Below are 22,389 nucleotides of genomic sequence, written 5' to 3'. Positions count from 1 at the left end.
CATTCGATTGAAGTGAATGCCGTAACCCAATTAAATGTAATTCGCGTCGGAATACACATAATAGCCTAGACTGTCAACGTGAAATAAAAATATATAGAGGTTTAAATCGATCCTGTATTGGGACATTTGTTATGATGGCTGGTGCAACGGGCATTTTCGGTACCGTTGACCATAATCGAATGCTAGCATTTATATCATTACACTGACCAAGTCCTGTTAAAAAGCAGGCACATTTTTGGTTCCTTTGTGGAAACAGTGAAGTTGTCTACACAATCTGTTCTACTCACAGACTAACTGCGTCGCTGTAACTTCCCCCCATTTCTGATACGGCGATTCAATTTATTGGCAGAAAGTGGTACTTTCATTTTTTTCTTCCTTCAAGTGATTTTTCAACGATAGGTTTTTGTTTTTTTCTAGCGAGCCTGTAGGCATAACGATGTATGATTTACAGCTGCAGCCTACGTGACAAAATGTATTGACAACACCCAGCCCGACGTTTCTTTGCATCTATTTTCATTACATGAATTGAATAACTAAAATAAATATTAAAGACATTTAAAGACTTAAAGACAGCCTTTAACTGGCAGGAGAGTATCATATTTTTAAAAGATTAACACATGAAGTCAAAAAGAAACTTTAGCGTCTGAGGTGGCTCTGCTCGAACGCTGTGTTAACATGAGACCGTTTTGTTCAACAAAGGTATCACATGCAGGTCGTTGCGAGATGACACGCACGGGCTAACAGCAGCCAGCCAGTCCACTGTCTGTGTGAGTCAAAAAACAGGTCAGCTACGTTGGTTTACATGAATAGAAAACTTTCAGTTAAATCGCCAGCTATGTTAGTTTATTAGGCTTGTCATTAAACACGAATTAAGAGAACATACAATTTCGCTAGGAATGGTAAATTAATATGAAAATACTGTATTGAGTTGGCATCTCTTTTAGATTTGGCTGAACAAATGCGTTTCAGGCAGCATAATTACCAGTGAAATGGAAAAGAATGATGCTGGTTAACTAGACGTTTCGTGCAATATTATCCGACACTTCGTAGAGAAATTATTAAACCAAGATAAAAGGAGACATTTGGCCAATAGATGGCACCCGTGTATAAGCGGACAGTATAGCGTAATGGTTAGGGCGGTGGATTAAGGCACGCAAATTCAGCCGTTCGATCCCCGCTGCAGCCACAATGAATTTGAATAGTTTCTTGAAGCCAATTGTTTTCATTTTGAGTGCATATTTATGGCCTAATGACTTTTCAAGCATAAATTGTGCCTCCCCGTGTAAAAACTATGGAAATTAATTAATCTCTGCTCTCCATACAGGACTGTAGCATGTTATCACAATGTGCAAGCAAGACGTTATTTTTATTTCATTCTACATTGTCTGATGTGGCTGAAACTTCACACGTTCATTTTTGGAGTGTAATCTCATCCATTTTCCAATAAAGGCTAAATGGCATAGCGCCACCCGCTGGCAACAGGAAGTGAGCCTTATATTGCATTCTTAAGCATTATTTTTCAATGGGTTCATGACATTCACGGTAAATGTGGTCAGCATGATGCTAGGATGGTCCTGACAAAACAGATTTTTGATTTACTGGGATGATATAGCTATGGTCAGGCACATAAAAAACACATCATGCCAGACAAACAGGAAGTGGTCATACTTAAATTCTCCAATGTCTGATGTGACTGCAACTTTACACAGATGCTCAGTGTTGGAGTGTAATCAGATCCATATTCCAAAAACGACTCAATGTTATAGCAGCATCATCTGGAAACAGGAATTGACCTTAATTTCGCTGAACATCTTCCGATGTGGGTGAAAATGTACAAATATGTTTATTTCTGGAGTGTAATCAAATTCAAAAAACATACACGGATCAATAATATAGCACCACCATCTGGCAACAGGAAGTGAGGCTTATATCATTGATGCATTCCAATAGCAGCGCCAACATCTTCATTGATCAAAGGGAAATTCCTGTGCACACTATACGTTGTCCAGGAAGGTGATTATTTCCAAAGTGTGTACATGTTGTGAAACATGTCATTGGCAGAACTATGCCACCAAGGCGGTTGCCCCCTTGGGGCTTGGGCCCGTTCATTGCTGCTTGCAGCTATATTTATTATTATTATTATTATTATTATTATTATTATTCTTTCTCTTCCGTCAAATGGGCATTTTTGAGGGCCTTGCCATGGCTAAAAAGTCTTGAAATTTTGCAGACACATCAGAAGTAGTGGCCGTCAGGATCTATCAGATGCTCAGACCTGGGTGTGGCCGAGGGACTCCACAGCGCCCCCTATTGCGCTGCCCCCCCCCCCCCCCCCGCATTGTTGTCTATTGTGGGCAGGCACTTTGAGCTACATGAACCTAATTTGGTATGCATGTGTGGCTCCTCAGTTGAAACACATTTCTCATTCGCATTGATGCAAATATGCGAACAGGAAGTGAGCTATTTTGGATTTTGTGTGTTTTACACGTACTACACTTTTACGTACTCCTCCTAGGGGGTTCATCGCATTCACACCCACTGTGGTCAGAATGGTCTCAGGATATTCATGATGCTAAATTGCCAGGATATTTTTGATAGCTCAAACGGGATGGTCATGGCGAGGCGTGCAATTTTTATGTCACGCCGCGCCAACAGGAAGTGGCCATAATTTCATGGTCAACATCGTCTGATCTGGCTGATATTTTAGAAATATGTTTAGTGTTGGAGTATAATCACATCCATATCCCAAGAACGGGTCAATGTTATAGCGCCACCATCTGGCAACAGGAAGTGAGGTCTTTATCATATTTGTATGCCTTCCTGCTAGGGCATTCATCACATTCACACGAAATGTGGTCAGCATGATATTAGGATAGTCATGACCATAAGCTGTGAAGGGATTTTTGATATCTCAAACGGTATGGAAATGGCGAGTCGTAGAGTACACATATTTCGTGCAAAAAAAAGACTTTTTTTTCGACATCGTCCGATCTGGCTGATATTTTACAAATATGTTCACTGTTGGAGTACAATATGAAATATATACATATCAATCGGAACGTGGCTAGACAGCGCCCCCTATAATTATTATTCTCTTTTTTTTCAATGTATTTTGCATTTTTGAGGTGCTTGCCATGGATGGAAACTCACGGAATTTTGCACACACATGAGAAGTGTTGGCTGTCAGGATGTATCAGATGCTCAGACCTGGGCGTGGCCGAGGGACTCCACAGCGCCCCCTAATGCTTTGTCTTCTATTGTGGACAGGCACTTTGAGCTACCTTCACCTAATTTGGTATGCATGTGGGGCTCCTCTGGACAAACACATTTCTCTTTCGCATCGAATCAAATATGTGAACAGGAAGTCAGCCATTTTGAATTTTGTGCATTTTACACGTACTACACTTTTAAGTACTCCTCCTAGGGGGTTCATTGCATTCACACGAAATGTGGTGAAATTGGTCTCAGGATAGTCATGATACTAATTCCAAAGGATATTTTTGATATCTCAAACGGTATGGTCATGGCGAGGCGTACAATTTTCATGTCACGCCGCGCCAACAGGAAGTAGCCATAAATTCATGGTCTACATTGTCTGATCTGGCTGATATTTTACAAATATGTTCACTGTTAGAGTGTAATCACATCCAAATACCAAGAAGAAATCAATGTTATAGCGCCACCATCTGGCAACGGAAGTGAGGTTTTTATCATGTTTGTATGCGTTCCTGCTAGGGTATTCATCACATTCACACCAAATGTAGTCATCATGATCTTAGAATAGTCCTGACCCTAAATGACGAAAGGATTTTTGATATCTCAAACGGTTTGGCAATGGCGAGGCGTATAATACACACGTTACGCCCAAAAACAGGAAGTGGGCTTAATTCCGTTCTACATCATCTGATCGGGCTGATATTTTACAAATATATTCACTTTTGGAGTGCAATCACATCCATATCCACATTCATCTGGGCGTGGCTACACAGCGCCCCCTATGGCTCTTTTCTAATATTGTGGACATATACTTTCACGTAAATGCACCACATCTGGTAGGCATATGGGTCTCCTCAAGACACACACATTTCTCTTTTGCATCCCTTAACTTTCCCCAACAGGAAGTGAGCTATTTTGGATTTTGTGTGTTTTTAAGTGTTTATTCACGTACCAAACTTTGAAATACTCTTCCTAGGGGGTTCATCACATTCACACAAAATGTGGTCAGCATGATATTATAGCCCTGACACACAACTTTGAACTGATTTTTAATATCTGGGAATGGTATGGCTCTGGTCAGCCTTAAAATTAACTTGTAATGCTGCCCAAACAGTTCATGTTTTAATACAATTATGTATTAAATAATTTCAAAAAGGTATTAAGTTCTACATTGCCTGATTTTGAGGCTACAACTTTTCACATATGTTCATTGTTGGAGTGTCATCACATCCATTAAGCAATAATAGTTCACTATTTTCGCTGGAGACTCATTATATCCAGTCTTAAAACTTCAACGCAAGTTTCAAATGACTCTCCCATTTCTAATACGCGACTGCCATCTACTGGCAAAAGTTGGTATTGTTTCTCTTTTTCTTGGATGAAGTGATTTCTCAATGAAAAGTTTTGTTTCTTTTTGCGAGCCAGTAACCATAACGATGTATGAGTAACAGCGGCAGCCTACGTGACAAAATGTACTGACAACACCCAGCCCACAGCAACGTTTTTTCTCATCTACCTTAATTATATGGATTGAATAACTAAAATAAAAGACAGGCTTTTACTGGCAGGAAAGTATCATATATTTAAAAGATTAACACATATAATGCATATCTTGCAATGACGTTCAATGTTATTTGGTTTTAAAAAAACCGTGTTGTAGCATTTTAAGGACTCAATACAAAACAGCTGTTCTGAAAGTTAGCTTGAAAACCAAGAAGCCTTATTAAGGAATTCGAGCCGTTTCTATTTGACTTCATTCGATTGAAGTGAATGCCTTAACCCAATGCAATGGAATTCGCGTCGGAATACACATAATAGCCTACACTGTCAACGTGAAATAAAAATATATAGAGGTTTAAATCGATCCTATATTGGGACATTTGTTATGATGGCTGGTGCAACGGGCATTTTCGGTACCGTTGACCATAATCGAATGCTAGCATTTATATCATTACACTGACCAAGTCCTGTTAAAAAGCACATTTTTGGTTCCTTTGTGGAAACAGTGAAGTTGTCTACACAATCTATTCTACTCACAGACTAACTGCGTCGCTGTAACTTCCCCCCATTTCTGATACGGGGATTCCATTTATTGGCAGAAAGTGGAACTTTTATATTTTTCTTCCTTCAAGTGATTTTTCAACGATAGGTTTTTGTTTTTTTTCTAGCGAGCCAGTAGGCATAACGATGTATGATTTACAGCTTTACGTGACAAAATGTATTTACAACACCCAGCCCGACGTTTCTTTGCATCTATTTTCATTATATGAATAGAATATCTGAAATAAATATTAAAGACATTTAATGACTGTCTTTAACTGGCAGGAGAGTAGCATATATTTAAAAGAGTCAAAAGTCAAAAAGAAACGTTAACGTTTGAGATGGCTCTGGTCGAACTCTGTGTTAACATGAGACCGTTATGTTCAACAAAGGTATGGCATGCAGGTCGTTGCGAGATGACACGCATTGGCTAACAGCAGCCAGCCTGTCCACTGTCTGTGTGAGTCAAAAAACAGGTCAGCTACGTTTGTTTACATGAATAGAAAACTTTCAGTTAAATCGCCAGATATGTTAGTTTATTTTGCTTGTCATTAAACACGAATTAAGAGAACATACAATTTCGCTAGGAATTTTTGACTTAATATGAAAATACCGGATTGAGGGCAGAGACTTGGCATCTCCTTTAGATTTGGCTGAACAAATGCGTTTCAGGCAGCATAATTACCGGTGAAATGGAAAAGAATGATGCTGGCTAACTAGACGTTTAATGCAATATTATCCGACACTTCAGAGAGAAATTATTTAACCAGGATAAAAGGAAACATACAACTTTTGGCCAATAGATGGCGTACGTGTATAAGAGGGCAGTATAGCTTAATGGTTCAGACAGTGGATTAAGACATGCAAGGTCCGCGGTTCCATCCCCGGTGCGGCCACAATAAAGTTGAATAGTTTCTTTACGCCAATGGTTTTATTTTGAGTGCATATTTATAACCGAATGACTTCTCAAGCGTAAATTGTGCCTCCCGCTGTAAAATCTATGGAAATTAATTCATCTCTGCTCTCCATACAGGACTGGAGCATATTATTACACTGTGCAAGCAAGAAGTAATTTTTGTTTCATTCTACATTGTCTGATGTGGCAGAAACTTCACACATGTTCATTTTTGGAGTGTAATCAAATCCATAAACCATACACGGCTCAATATTATAGCGCCACCATCTGGCAACAGGAAGTGGCTTTAATTTTACTCGACATCTTCCAATTTGGCTGAAAATGTAGAAATATGTTCATTTTTGGAGTGAAATCCAATCCATAAACCATACACAGCTCAATATTATAGCGCCACCATCTGGCAATAGGAAGTGAGGCTTATATCATTGATGCATTCCAATAGCAGCAGCAACATCTTCATTGATCAAAGGGGAATTCCTGTGCACACTATTCGTTGTCCCGGAAGGTGATTATTTCCAAAGTGTTTACATATTGTGAAACATGTCATTGGCACAACTGTGCCACCAAGGCGGTTGCGCCCATGGTGCTTGGGCCCGTTCATTGCTGCTTGCAGCTATATTTAGGGCCCAAGCACCGTAGGGTGCGAAGGACCCTATTGTTATTGTAAAGATTATTATTATTATTATTATTATTATTATTATTATTATTATTATTCTTTCTCTTCCGTCAAATGGGCATTTTTGAGGGCCTTGCCATGGCTAAAAAGTCTTGAAATTTTGCAGACACATCAGAAGTGGTGGCCGTCAGGATCTATCAGATGCTCAGACCTGGGTGTGGCCGAGGGACTCCACAGCGCCCCCTATTGCGCTGAACCCCCCCCCCCCCCCCCGCATTGTTGTCTATTGTGGGCAGGCACCTTTAGCTACATGAACCTAATTTGGTACGCATGTGTGGCTCCTCAGTTGAAACACATTTCTCATTCGCATTGATGCAAATATGCGAACAGGAAGTCAGCCATTTTGAATTTTATGCGTTTTCACATGTACTACACTTTTAAGTACTCCTCCTAGGCGGTTCATCGCATTCACACCAAATGTGGTAAGAATGGTCTCAAGATAGTCATGATTCTAAATTGCCAGGATATTTTTGATATCTCAAACGATATGGTCATGGCGAGGCGTACAATTTTTATGTCACGCCGCGCCAAAAGGAAGTGGCCATAATTTTGTGGTTTACATCGTCTGATCTGGCTGATATTTTACAAATATGTTCATTGTGTGAGTATACTCACATCCATGTCCCAAGAAGAAGTCAATGTTATAGCGCCACCATCTGGCAACAGGAAGTGAGGTTTTTATCATATTTGTATGTGTTCCTGCTAGGGTATTCATCACATTCACACCAAATGTAGTCAGCATGATCTTAGGATAGTCCTGACGCTAAAAGCCAAAGGGATTTTTGATATCTCAAACGGTTTGGCAATGGCGAGGCGTACAATACACACGTTACGAGCGAAAACAGGAAGTGGGCTTAATTCCGTTCTACATCGTCTGATTCGGCTGATATTTCAGATATATTCACTGTTGGAGTGCAATCACATCCATATCCACATACATCTGGGCGTGGCTACGCAGCGCCCCCTATGGTTCTTTTCTAATATTGTGGACATATACTTTCACGTTAATTCACCGAATATTTTATGCATATGGGTCTCCTCAAGACACACACATTTCTCATTTGCATCCCTTAACTTTTCCAAACAGGAAGTGAGCTATTCTGGATTTTGTGTGTTTTTAAGTGTTTTTACACGTACCAAACTCTGAAATACTCCTCCTAGGGGGTTCATCACATTCACACCAAATGTGGTGAGAATGGTCTCAGGATAATCCTGATGCTAAATTGAAAGGATATTTCTGATATGTCAAACGGTACGGCTATGGCGAGGGGTACAATTTGAGGTCTCGCCGCGGCAACAGGAAGTGGTCGTAATTTCATTCTAGATGGTCTGATCTGGTTGATATTACACAGATATGTTCGTTGTGGGAGTGTAATCACATCCATATCCCAAAAATGACTCAATGTTATAGCGCCACCATCTGGCAACAGGAAGTGGCCTTCATTTTACTCGACATCTTCCGATGTGGCCGAAAATTTAGAAATATGTATATTGTTGGAGTGTAATTAAATCCATATTCCAAAAACGACTCAATGTTATAGCGCCACCATCTGGAAACTAGAACATTGAATTGACCTTAATTTAACTCAACATCTTCCAATGTGGCTTAAAATTTAGAAATAGGTTTATTATTGGAGTGTAATCAAATTCAAAAACCATACACGGCTCAATACTATAGCGCCACCATTTGGCAACAGGAAGTGAGTCTTATATCATTGATGCATTCCAATAGCAACACCAACATCTTCATTGATCAAAGGGGAATTCCTGTGCACACTATACGTTGCAAAGGAAGGTGATTATTTCCAAAGTGTGTACATATTGTGAAACATTACATTGGCACAACTATGCCACCAAGGCGGTTGCGCCCATGGTGCTTGGGCCCGTTCATTGCTGCTTGCAGCTATATTTATTATTATTATTCTTTTTCTTCAGGCAAATGGGCTTTTTTGAGGGCCTTGCCATGCGTAAAAAGTCTTGACATTTTGCACACACATCAGAAGTGGTGGCTGTCAGGAGCTCTCAGATGCTCAGACCTGGGCGTGGCCGAGGGACTCCACAGCGCCCCCTATCGCATTGTCTTCTATTGTGGGCAGGCACTTTGAGCTACCTGCACCTAATTTGGTGGCCATATAGCGCTCCTCGGTCCAAACACATTTCTCATTCGGATCTAATCAAATATCCAAACAGGAAGTCAGCCATTTTGGATTTTCTGAGTTTTACACGTACTACACTTTTAAGTACTCCTCCTAGGGGGTTCAGCGCATTCACACCAACTGTGATCAGAATGGTCTAAGGATAGTCATGATGCTAAATTGCCAGGATATTTTTGATAGCTCAAACGGGACGGTCATGGGGAGGCGTAGAATTTTTATGTCATGCCGCGCCAACAGGAAGTGGCCATAATTTCATGGTCTACATTGTCTGATCTGGCTGATATTTTAGAAATTTGTTTATTGTTGGAGTGTAATCACATCCATATCCCAAGAACAGGTCAATGTTACAGCGCCACCATCTGGCAATAGGAAGTGAGGTCTTTAACATATTTGTATGCATTCCTGCTAGGGTATTCAGCACATTCACACCAAATGCGGTCAGCATGATCTTAAGATAGTCCTTACGCTAGGTTGTGAAGGGATTTTTGATATCTCAAACGGTATGGAAATGGCGAGTCGTACAGTACACATATTGCGTGCAAAAAAAGGACTTTTTTTTTCGACATCGTCCGATCTGGCTGATATTTTACAAATATGTTCACTGTAGCAGTACAATATCAGATATATACATATCAATCGGGGCGTGGCTAGACAGCGCCCCCTATAATTATTATTCTCTTTTTTTTCAATGTATTTTGCATTTTTGAGGTGCTTGCCATGGATGGAAACTCACAGAATTTTGCACACACATGAGAAGTGGGGTCTCTCAGGATGTATCACATGCTCAGACCTGGGCGTGGCCAAGGGACTCCACAGCGCCCCCTAATGCTTTGTCTTCTATTGTGGACAGGCACTTTGAGCTACCTTCACCTAATTTGGTATGGATGTGGTGCTCCTCTGGACAAACACATTTCTCATTCGCATCAAATCAAATATGTAAACAGGAAGTCAGCCATTTTGAATTTTGTGCATTTTACACGTACTACACTTTTAAGTACTCCTCCTAGGGGGTTCATTGCATTCACACGAAATGTGGTCAAAGTGGTCTCAGGATAGTCATGATACTAATTCCAAAGGATATTTTTTATATCTCAAACGGTATGGTCATGGCGAGGCGTACAATTTTCATGTCACGCCGCGCCAACAGGAAGTCGCCATAAATTCATGGTCTACATTGTCTGATCTGGCTGATATTTTAGAAATATGTTCACTGTTAGAGTGTAATCACATCCAAATACCAAGAAGAAATCAATGTTATAGCGCCACCATCTGGCAACGGATGTGAGGTTTTTATCATGTTTGTATGCGTTCCTGCTAAGGTATTCATCACATTCACACCAAATGTAGTCATCATGATCTTAGAATAGTCCTGACCCTAAATGACGAAAGGATTTTTGATATCTCAAACGGTTTGGCAATGGCGAGGCGTATAATACACACGTTACGCCCAAAAACAGGAAGTGGGCTTAATTCCGTTCTACATCATCTGATCGGGCTGATATTTTACAAATATATTCACTTTTGGAGTGCAATCACATCCATATCCACATTCATCTGGGCGTGGCTACACAGCGCCCCCTATGGTTTTTTCTAATATTGTGGACATATACTTTCACGTAAATGCACCACGTCTGGTAGGCATAAGGGTCTCCTCAAGACACACACATTTCTCATTTGCATCCCTTAACTTTTCCCAACAGGAAGTGAGCTATTTTGGATTTTGTGTGTTTTTAAGTGTTTTTTCACGTACCAAACTTTGAAATACTCTTCCTAGGGGGTTCATCACATTCACACAAAATGTGGTCAGCATGATATTATAGCCCTGACACACAACTATGAACTGATTTTTAATATCTTGGAATGGTATGGCTATGGTCAGCCTTAAAATTAACTTGTAATGCTGCCCAAATAGGAAAATTATATATTAAATAATTTCAAAAAGGTATTAAATTCTACATTGCCTGATTTTGAGGCTACATCTTTTCACATATGTTCATTGTTGGAGTGTCATCACATCCATTAAGCAATAATAGTTTACTATTTTCGCTGGAGACTCATTATCTCCAGTCTTAAAACTTCAACGCAAGTCGCAACTGACTCTCCCATTTCTAATACGCGACTGCCATCTAGTGGCAAAGGTTAGTATTCTTTCTAATTTTCGGTATTGTTTCTCTTTTTCTTGGATAAAGTGATTTCTCAACGACAAGTTTTGTTTCTTTTTGCGAGCCAGTAACCATAACGATGTATGAGTAACAGCGGCAGCCTACATGACAAAATGTACTGAAAACACCCAGCCCACAGCAACGTTTTTTCTCATCTATCTTAATTAACTCGATTGAATAACTAAAATAAAAAACAGGCTTTTACTGGCAGGAAAGTATCATATATTTAAAAGATTAACACATATAATGCATATATTGCTTTGACGTTCAATGTTATTTGGATTAAAAAAAAACCGTATTGTAGCATTTTAAGGACTCAATACAAAACAGCTGTTCGGAAAGTTGGCTTGAAAACCAAGAAGCCTTATTAAGGAATTCGAGCCGTTTCTATTTGACTTCATTCGATTGAAGTGAATGCCGTAACCCAATTAAATGTAATTCGCGTCGGAATACACATAATAGCCTACACTGTCAACGTGAAATAAAAATATATAGAGGTTTAAATCGATCCTGTATTGGGACATTTGTTATGATGGCTGGTGCAACGGGCATTTTCGGTACCGTTGACCATAATCGAATGCTAGCATTTATATCATTACACTGACCAAGTCCTGTTAAAAAGCACATTTTTGGTTCCTTTGTGGAAACAGTGAAGTTGTCTACACAATCTGTTCTACTCACAGACTAACTGCGTCGCTGTAACTTCCCCCCATTTCTGATACGGCGATTCAATTTATTGGCAGAAAGTGGTACTTTCATTTTTTTCTTCCTTCAAGTGATTTTTCAACGATAGGTTTTTGTTTTTTTCTAGCGAGCCAGTAGGCATAACGATGTATGATTTACAGCTGCAGCCTACGTGACAAAATGTATTGACAACACCCAGCCCGACGTTTCTTTGCATCTATTTTCATTACATGAATTGAATAACTAAAATAAATATTAAAGACATTTAAAGACTTAAAGACAGGCTTAAACTGGCAGGAGAGTATCATATTTTTAAAAGATTAACACATGAAGTCAAAAAGAAACTTTAGCGTCTGAGGTGGCTCTGCTCGAACGCTGTGTTTACATGAGACCGTTTTGTTCAACAAAGGTATCACATGCAGGTCGTTGCGAGATGACACGCACGGGCTAACAGCAGCCAGCCAGTCCACTGTCTGTGTGAGTCAAAAAACAGGTCAGCTACGTTGGTTTACATGAATAGAAAACTTTCAGTTAAATCGCCAGCTATGTTAGTTTATTAGGCTTGTCATTAAACACGAATTAAGAGAACATACAATTTCGCTAGGAATGGTAAATTAATATGAAAATACTTTACTGAGGGCAGACAGTTGGCATCTCTTTTAGATTTGGCTGAACAAATGCGTTTCAGGCAGCATAATTACCAGTGAAATGGAAAAGAATGATGCTGGTTAACTAGACGTTTCGTGCAATATTATCCGACACTTCGTAGAGAAATTATTAAACCAAGATAAAAGGAGACATTTGGCCAATAGATGGCACCCGTGTATAAGCGGGCAGTATAGCGTAATGGTTAGGGCGGTGGATTAAGGCACGCAAATTCAGCCGTTCGATCCCCGCTGCAGCCACAATGAATTTGAATAGTTTCTTGAAGCCAATTGTTTTCATTTTGAGTGCATGTTTATGGCCTAATGACTTTTCAAGCATAAATTGTGCCTCCCCGTGTAAAAACTATGGAAATTAATTAATCTCTGCTCTCCATACAGGACTGTAGCATGTTATCACAATGTGCAAGTAAGACGTTATTTTTATTTCATTCTACATTGTCTGATGTGGCTGAAACTTCACACGTTCATTTTTGGAGTGTAATCTCATCCATTTTCCAATAAAGGCTAAATGGCAAAGCGCCACCCGCTGGCAACAGGAAGTGAGCCTTATATTGCATTCTTAAGCATTATTTTTCAATGGGTTCATGACATTCACGGTAAATGTGGTCAGCATGATGCTAGGATGGTCCTGACAAAACAGATTTTTGATTTACTGGGATGATATAGCTATGGTCAGGCACATAAAAAACACATCATGCCAGACAAACAGGAAGTGGTCATACTTAAATTCTCCAATGTCTGATGTGACTGCAACTTTACACAGATGCTCAGTGTTGGAGTGTAATCAAATCCATATTCCAAAAACGACTCAATGTTATAACAGCATCATCTGGAAACAGGAATTGACCTTAATTTCGCTGAACATCTTCCGATGTGGCTGAAAATGTACAAATATGTTTATTTCTGGAGTGTAATCAAATTCAAAAAACATACACGGATCAATAATATAGCGCCACCATCTAGCAACAGGAAGTGAGGCTTATATCATTGATGCATTCCAATAGCAGCGCCAACATCTTCATTGATCAAAGGGAGCATTGTTGTCTATTGTGGGCAGGCACTTTGAGCTACATGAACCTAATTTGGTTGGCATGTGTGGCTCCTCAATTGAAACACATTTCTCATTCGCATTGAAGCAAATATGCGAACAGGAAGTCAGCCATTTTGAATTTTGTGCGTTTTCACACGTACTACACTTTTAAGTACTCCTCCTAGGCGGTTCATCGCATTCACACCAAATGGGGTAAGAATGGTCTCAATATAGTCATGATTCTAAATTGCCAGGATATTTTTGATATCTCAAATGGTATGGTCATGGCGAGGCGCCAAAAGGAAGTGGCCATAATTTTGTGGTTTACATCGTCTGATCTGGTTGATATTACACAGATATGTTCGTTGTGGGAGTGTAATCACATCCATATCCCAAAAATGACTCAATGTTATAGCGCCACCATCTGGCAACAGGAAGTGGCTTTAATTTTACTCGACATCTTCCGATGTGGCCGAAAATTTAGAAATATGTATATTGTTGGAGTGTAATTAAATCCATATTCCAAAAATGACTCAATGTTATAGCGCCACCATCTGGAAGCTAGAACATTGAATTGACCTTAATTTCACTCAACATCTTCCGATGTGGCTGAAAATATTGAAATAGATTTATTATTGGAGTGTAATCAAATTCAAAAACCATACACGGCTCAATATCATAGCGCCACCATCTGGCAACAGGAAGTGAGTCTTATATCATTGATGCATTCCAATAGCAACACCAACATCTTCATTGATCAAAGGGGAATTCCTGTGCACACTATACATTGCCAAGGAAGGTGATTATTTCCAAAGTGTGTACATATTGTTAAACATGTCATTGGCACAACTATGCCACCAAGGCGGTTGCGCCCATGGTGCTTGGGCCCGTTCATTGCTGCTTGCAGCTATATTTATTATTATTATTCTTTCTCTTCCGTCAAATGGGCTTTTTTGAGGACCTTGCCCTGGCTAAAAAGTCTTGATATTTTGCAGACACATCAGAAGTGGTGGCCGTCAGGATGTATCAGATGCTCAGACCTGGGTTTGGCCGAGGGACTCCACAGCGCCCCCTATTGCGCTGACCCCCCCCCCCCCCCCTGCATTGTTGTCTATTGTGGGCAGGCACTTTGAGCTACCTTCACCAAATTTAGTAGGCATATAGCACTCCTCGGACCAAACACATTTCTAATTCGCATTGATGCAAATATGCGAACAGGAAGTCAGCCATTTTGAATTTTGTGCGTTTTCACCTGTACTACACTTTTAAGTACTCCTCCTAGGCGGTTCATCGCATTCACACCAAATGGGGTAAGAATGGTCTCAACATAGTCATGATTCTAAATTGCCAGGATATTTTTGATATCTCAAACGGTATGGTCATGGCGAGGCGTACAATTTTTATGTCACGCCGCGCCAAAAGGAAGTGGCCATAATTTTGTGGTTTACATCGTCTGATCTGGCTGATATTTTAAAAATATGTTCATTGTGTGAGTATACTCACATCCATGTCCCAAGAAGAAGTCAATGTTATAGCGCCACCATCTGGCAACAGGAAGTGAGGTTTTTATCATATTTGTATGTGTTCCTGCTAGGGTATTCATCACATTCACACCAAATGAAGTCAGCATGATCTTAGGATAGTCCTGACCCTAAAAGCCAAACAGATTTTTGATATCTCCAATGGTTTGGCAATGGCGAGGCGTACAATACACACGTTACGAGCGAAAACAGGAAGTGGGCTTAATTCCGTTCTACATTGTCTGATTAGGCTGAAATTTTACAGATATATTCACTGTTGGAGTGCAATCACATCCATATCCACATACATCTGGGCGTGGCTACGCAGCGCCCCCTATGGTTCTTTTCTAATATTGTGGACATATACTTTCACGTAAATTCACCGAATATGGTATGCATATGGGTCTCCTCAAGACACACACATTTCTCATTTGCATCCCTTAACGTTTCTAAACAGGAAGTGAGCTATTCTGGATTTTGTGTGTTTTTAAGTGTTTTTACACGTACCAAACTCTGAAATACTCCTCCTAGGGAGTTCATCACATTCACACCAAATGTGGTGAGAATGGTCTCAGGATAATCCTGATGCTAAATTGAAAGGATATTTCTGATATGTCAAACGGTACGGCTATAGCGAGGCGTACAATTTGAGGTCTCGCCGCGGCAACAGGAAGTGTTCGTAATTTCATTCTAGATGGTCTGATCTGGTTGATATTACACAGATATATTCGTTGTGGGAGTATAATCTAATCCATATCCCAAAAATGACTCAATGTTATAGCGCCACCATCTGGCAACAGGAAGTGGCTTTAATTTCACTCGACATCTTCCGATGTGGCCGAAAATTTAGAAATATGTATATTGTTCGAGTGTAATTAAATCCATATTCCAAAAATGACTCAATGTTATAGCGCCACCATCTGGAAACTAGAACATTGAATTGACCTTAATTTCACTCAACATCTTCCGATGTGGCTGAAAATTTTGAAATAGATTTATTATTGGAGTGTAATCAAATAATACACGGCTCAATATTATAGCGCCACCATCTGGCAACAGGAAGTGAGTCTTATGTCATTGATGCATTCCAATAGCAACACCAACATCTTCATTGATAAAAGGGGAATTCCTGTGCACACTATACATTGCCAAGGAAGGTGATTATTTCCAAAGTGGGTACATATTGTTAAACATGTCATTGGCACAACTATGCCACCAAGGCGGTTGCGCCCATGGTGCTTGGGCCCGTTCATTGCTGCTTGCAGCTATATTTATTATTATTATTCTTTCTCTTCAGGCAAATGGGCATTTTTGAGGGCCTTGCCATGCGTAAAAAGTCTTGACATTTTGCACACACATCAGAAGTGGTTGCTGTCAGGATCTCTCAGATGCTCAGACCTGGGCGTCGCTGAGGGACTCCACAGCGCCCCCTATCGCATTGTCTTCTATTGTGGGCAGGCACTTTGAGCTACCTGCACCATAGTTAGTATGCATATAGCACTCCTCAGGCCAAACACATTTCAAATTCGCATCTAATCAAATATGCGAACAGGAAGTCAGCCATTTTGGATTTTGTGCGTTTTACACGTTCTACACTTTTAAGTACTCCTCCTAGGGGGTTCATCGCATTCATACCAACTGTTGTCAGAATGGTCTCAGGATAGTCATGATACTAAATTGCCAGGATATTTTTGATAGCTCAAACGGGACAGTCACGGGGAGGATTACAATTTTTATGTCACGCCACGCCAACAGGAAGTGGCCGTAATTTCATGGTCGACATCGTCTGATCTGGCTGATATTTTAGAAATACGTTTACTGTTGGAGTATAAACACATCCATATCCCAAGAACGGGTCAATGTTATAGCGCCACCATCTGGCAACAGGAAGTGTGGTCTTCATCATATTTGTATGCCTTCCTGCTAGGGCATTCATCACATTCACACCAAATGTGGTCAGCATGATCTTAAGATAGTCCTTACACTAAATTGCGAAGGGATTTTTGATATCTCAAACGGTATGGAAATGGCGAGTCGTAGAGTAGACATTGTGCGTGCAAAAAAATGACTTTTTTTTCGATATCGTCCGATCAGGCTGATATTTTAGAAATATGTTCACTCTTGGAATACAATATCAAATATATACATATCAATCGGGGCGTGGCTAGACAGCGCCCCCTATAATTATTATAATCTTTTTTTTCTATGTTTTGTGCATTTTTGAGGTGCTTGCCATGGATGAAAACTCACGGAATTTTGCACACACATGAGAAGTGGTGTCTCTCAGGAACTGTCAGATGCTCAGACCTGGGCGTGGCCAAGGGACTCCACAGCGCCCCCTATTGCTTTGTCTTCTATTGTGGACAGGCACTTTGAGCTACCTTCACCTAATTTTGTAGGGTTGTGGGGCTCCTCTGCCCAAACACAATTCTCATTCGCATCAAATCAAATATGTGAACAGGAAGTCAGCCATTTTGAATTTTGTGCGTTTTACACGTACTACACTTTTAAGTACTCCTCCTAGGGGGTTCATCGCATTCACACCACATGTGGTCAAAGTGGTCTCAGGATACTTATGATACTAATTCCCAAGGATATTTTTGATATCTCAAACGGTATGGTCATGGCGAGGAGTACAATTTTCATGTCACGCCACGCCAACAGGAAGTAGCCATAAATTCATGGTCTACATTGTCTGATCTGGCTGATATTTTACAAATATGTTCACTGTTAGAGTGTAATCACAGCCATATACCAAGAAGAAGTCAATGTTATAGCGCCACCATCTGGCAACAGGAAGTGAGGTTTTTTATCATATTTGTATGCCTTCCTGCTAGGGTATTCATCACATTCACACCAAATGGAGTCATCATGATCTGAGAATAGTCCTGACCCTAAATGACAAAAGGATTTTTGATATCTCAAACGGTTTGGCAATGGCGAGGCGTATAATACACACGTTACGCCCAAAAACAGGAAGTGGGCTTAATTCCGTTCTACATCATCTGATCGGGCTGATATTTTACAAATATATTCACTTTTGGAGTGCAATCACATCCATATCCACATTCATCTGGGCGTGGCTACACAGCGCCCCCTATGGCTCTTTTCTAATATTGTGGACATATACTTTCACGTAAATGCACCACGTCTGGTAGGCATAAGGGTCTCCTCAAGACACACACATTTCTCATTTGCATCCCTTAACTTTTCCCAACAGGAAGTGAGCTATTTTGGATTTTGTGTGTTTTTAAGTGTTTTTTCACGTACCAAACTTTGAAATACTCTTCCTAGGGGGTTCATCACATTCACACAAAATGTGGTCAGCATGATATTATAGCCCTGACACACAACTGTGAACTGATTTTTAATATCTTGGAATGGTATGGCTATGGTCAGCCTTAAAATTAACCTGTAATGCTGCCCAAACAGTTCATGTTTTAATACAATTATGTATTAAATAATTTCAAAAAGGTATTAAATTCTACATTGCCTGATTTTGAGGCTACAACTTTTCACATATGTTCATTGTTGGAGTGTCATCACATCCATTAAGCAATAATAGTTCACTATTTTCGCTGGAGACTCATTATATCCAGTCTTAAAACTTCAACGCAAGTCGCAAATGACTCTCCCATTTCTAATACGCGACTGCCATCTACTGGCAAAAGTTGGTATTGCATATATCTTGCAATGACGTTCAATGTTATTTGGTTTTAAAAAAAACGTAGTGTAGCTTTTTAAGGACTCAATACAAAACAGCTGTTCGGAAAGTTGGCTTGAAAACCAAGAAGCCTTATTAAGGAATTCGAGCCGTTTCTATTTGACTTCATTCGATTGAAGTGAATGCCATAACCCAATTAAATGTAATTCGCGTCGGAATACACATAATAGCCTACACTGTCAACGTGAAATAAAAATATATAGAGGTTTAAATCGATCCTATATTGGGACTTTTGTTATGATGGCTGGTGCAACGGGCATTTTCAGTACCGTTGACCAAAAGCATTTATATCATTACACTGACCAAGTACCGTTAAAAAGCATATTTTAAGCTCCCTTGTGGAAACAGTGAAGTTGTCTACACAATCAATTCTAATCACAGACTAACTGCGTCGCTGTAACTTCCCCCCATTTCTGATACGGGGATTCCATTTTTTGGCAAAAAGTGGTACTTTGATTTTTTTCTTCGTTCAAGTGATTTTTCAACGATAGGTTTTTTTATTTTCATAGCGAGCCAGTATGCATAACGATGTATGATTTACAGCTGCAGCCTACGTGACAAAATGTATTGACAACACCCAGCCCGATGTTTCTTTGCATCTATTTTCATTATATGAATTGAATAACTAAAATAAATATTAAAGACATTTAAAGACTTAAAGACAGGCTTTAACTGGCAGGAGAGTATCATATATTTAAAAGATTAACACTTGAAGTCAAAAAGAAACGTTAGCGTCTGAGGTGTCTCTGCTCGAACGCTGTGTGAACATTAGACCGTTATGTTCAACAAACGTATTGCATGCAGGTCGTTGCCAGATGACACGCACGGGCTAACAGCAGCCAGCCTGTCCACTGTCTGTGTGAGTCAAAACACAGGTCAGCTACATTGGTTTACATGAATAGAAAACCTTCACTTAAATTGCCAGCTATGTTAGTTTATTAGGCTTGTCATTAAACACGAATTAAGAGAACATACAATTTCGCTAGGAATTTTTGACTTAATATGAAAATACCGGATTGAGGGCAGAGACTTGGCATCTCCTTTAGATTTGGCTGAACAAATGCGTTTCAGGCAGCATAATTACCGGTGAAATGGAAAAGAATGATGCTGGCTAACAAGACGTTTAATGCAATATTATCCGACACTTCATAGAGAAATTATTTAACCAAGATAAAAGGAAACATACAACTTTTTGCCAATAGATGGCACCCGTGTGTAAGCTGGAGTATAGCGTAATGGTTAAGCCTGTGGACTAAGATACGCAAGTTCGGTGGTTCGATCCCTGCTGAAGCCACAATAAAATGGAATAGTTTCTTTAAGCCAATGGTTTTATTTTGAGTGCATATTTATAGCCTCATGACTTTTCAAGCATAAATTGTGCCTCCCGGTGTAAAAACTATGGAAATTAATTCATCTCTGCTCTCCATACAGGACTGTAGCATGTTATCACAATGTTCAAGCAAGAAGTTATTTTTGTTTCATTCTACATTGTCTGATGTGGCTGAAACTTCACACATGTTCATTTTTGGAGTGTAATCTCATCCCTATACCAATAAAGGCTCAATGGCATAGCGCCACCTGCTGGCAACAGGAAGTGTGGCTTAATTTCCTTTCACATCGTCTGATTTTGCTGACGCTTTAGAGATATGTTCCATGTTGGATTATAATCACATCCATGTTCCAATAAATGCTCAATGTCACAGCGCCACCTGCTGGCAACAGGAAGTGGCCTTAATTCACTAAACATCTTCCGATGTGGCTTAGAATTTAGAAATAGGTTACTATTGGAGTGTAATCAAATTCAAAAACCATACATGGTTCAATATTATAGTGCCACCATCTGGCAACAGGAAATGAGGCTTATATCATTGATGCATTCCAATAGCAGCACCAACATCTTCATTGATCAAAGGGGAATTCCTGTGCACACTATACGTTGTCCAGGAAGGTGATTATTTCCAAAGTGTGTACATATTTTGAAACATGTCATTGGCACAACTATGCCACCAAGGCCCGTTCATTGCTGGTTGCAGCTATATTCTCTCCTTGTTTCTGCAAATGAAGCATGACTATAGTGAAGTCTTGTTCAGTTGTCTTTTATTATGACGTATAGTAAGCCTTTTCTCAATGTAGGGCTTGGAAAACTTAAGATGGTATTTTTTAAGCATTGTCTTATACCTTGGGAATGATAGATACTTAAACATGAAGAATATAATGCTCTCTTAAGCATGATACTCCAAGCAAACCTCATTTAACCATAGTAAAAGTATCACACTGTAATTGTAGGCTACAGTGTGTTGAGAAAAGAGGATTGAAATGTGGTGAGATTTAAAACTGTGCAGATTTAAGCACATATCACAGATTATTATTCCTTGTTTAAATGTGGTATGAACCATTCATTAGTGTCTACCCTAATAACAGCTGTTGGCTCAATTATTTGTAATACATTTTTAAAAGATGCGTGACAGACATGGATCAAGAGAGGCAGGTGGCCCACAGAGACTACTTATGTATAGGGGCCAGCATTTTGTGCTACACCCCTGCAGATACATCATCGGTCAGTATGATGGACCTACACACGAACCGAACAGCACCTGAAGCACAACTGCTACAGTTTTGCACTGTGTTCTCCAGGCAAATATATCTTAACATTAATTGTCTACATAAAACCACGTGTGTGTAATATCATTGTATGTACGTGCGTGAACAATTTTACAAGGAACACTTTTGGCGGAGCCGTATAACCCTGCCTGGTTCGTAGTCTCTCGTTAACAACAGCTTCCTCACCACACTGTCACAGGAGAGCACCATTACCTTGTTTGTCACTTTATACGGATCGCGTAGTTACGCGACTCGTACCAAATTTATATGAAAACGGAAGGAATTAGATCAGGTACACACACGTACACACACACACACACAAACAAACTAACGCTAATCATGAACGTTGCAATGTTCGGAACATCGCGAGGTGTTCGGACTCGAACGTAGTGATTCATTTTAAAGAATCCAACTTCCCAAAACGAACTATCTTCTACCGTTTTAATTGTAGTATTTTGGCTACTTGTACAGCAGCTGTTCTGGACCATGCTGCATGCTGTGTAAAGTGGGGGTAAGAGATACCTGATCCTCTGAATTGTGTCTGTGTCACGGGTGGTAGGGGCGTTGTCTATGTGTAGGGACCCCTCATTAGCTGCACGTCTCCTCCGAGTGTCATGTAAAGTTCTGGACAGTTGAACCTGAAATAAATAATATTCCCCATCATGTAACTTTGCAGATGACAACATTCGCTAAATAAAACAGCCAAACATAACGAACTGAGTTAACACAAACATTAAACATGTATACTTACAGTAAAAAGATGTAAATAAATGTAAGGTTTGTTACATTAACATTATACCTAGCATACCGTACCTGGGCGTCAAAAATCTGTCGGTAAACCTTTCCGCTGGGAATGACTCGAGTTTCAGCCATCGTCGCTGTTGGCAAGCGTTAAAGCTAAACGCGTAACGTTAATATTTGAACAAGCAAGCACACCAGCAAGCTGCAGTCTGATATATTGTAAAAACGTGAGCCAACTCGCAATACTACTCACTGACT

General features: G+C 39.9%; 1 protein-coding gene across 1 annotated transcript in view; it reads right to left on the bottom strand.

Annotated features, from left to right (window-relative positions):
* The window catches only part of ccdc180 (coiled-coil domain containing 180), a 299,213-nt gene extending 276,824 nt beyond the window's left edge, over positions 1 to 22,389 (bottom strand). The window contains exons 1-2 of the mRNA XM_061236221.1: positions 22,204 to 22,389; positions 21,913 to 22,028 (exon numbers count right to left, since the gene is read on the bottom strand). Of these exons, the coding sequence (XP_061092205.1) occupies positions 21,913 to 22,028; positions 22,204 to 22,263 (176 nt within the window). The 5' untranslated portion in view covers positions 22,264 to 22,389. The remainder of the gene's footprint in view (positions 1 to 21,912; positions 22,029 to 22,203) is intronic.

The sequence above is a fragment of the Conger conger genome, chromosome 1 (assembly GCF_963514075.1).
Source record: "Conger conger chromosome 1, fConCon1.1, whole genome shotgun sequence".
NCBI classification, from domain to species: domain Eukaryota; kingdom Metazoa; phylum Chordata; class Actinopteri; order Anguilliformes; family Congridae; genus Conger; species Conger conger.
This window is presented reverse-complemented; position numbering and strand designations above follow the sequence as displayed.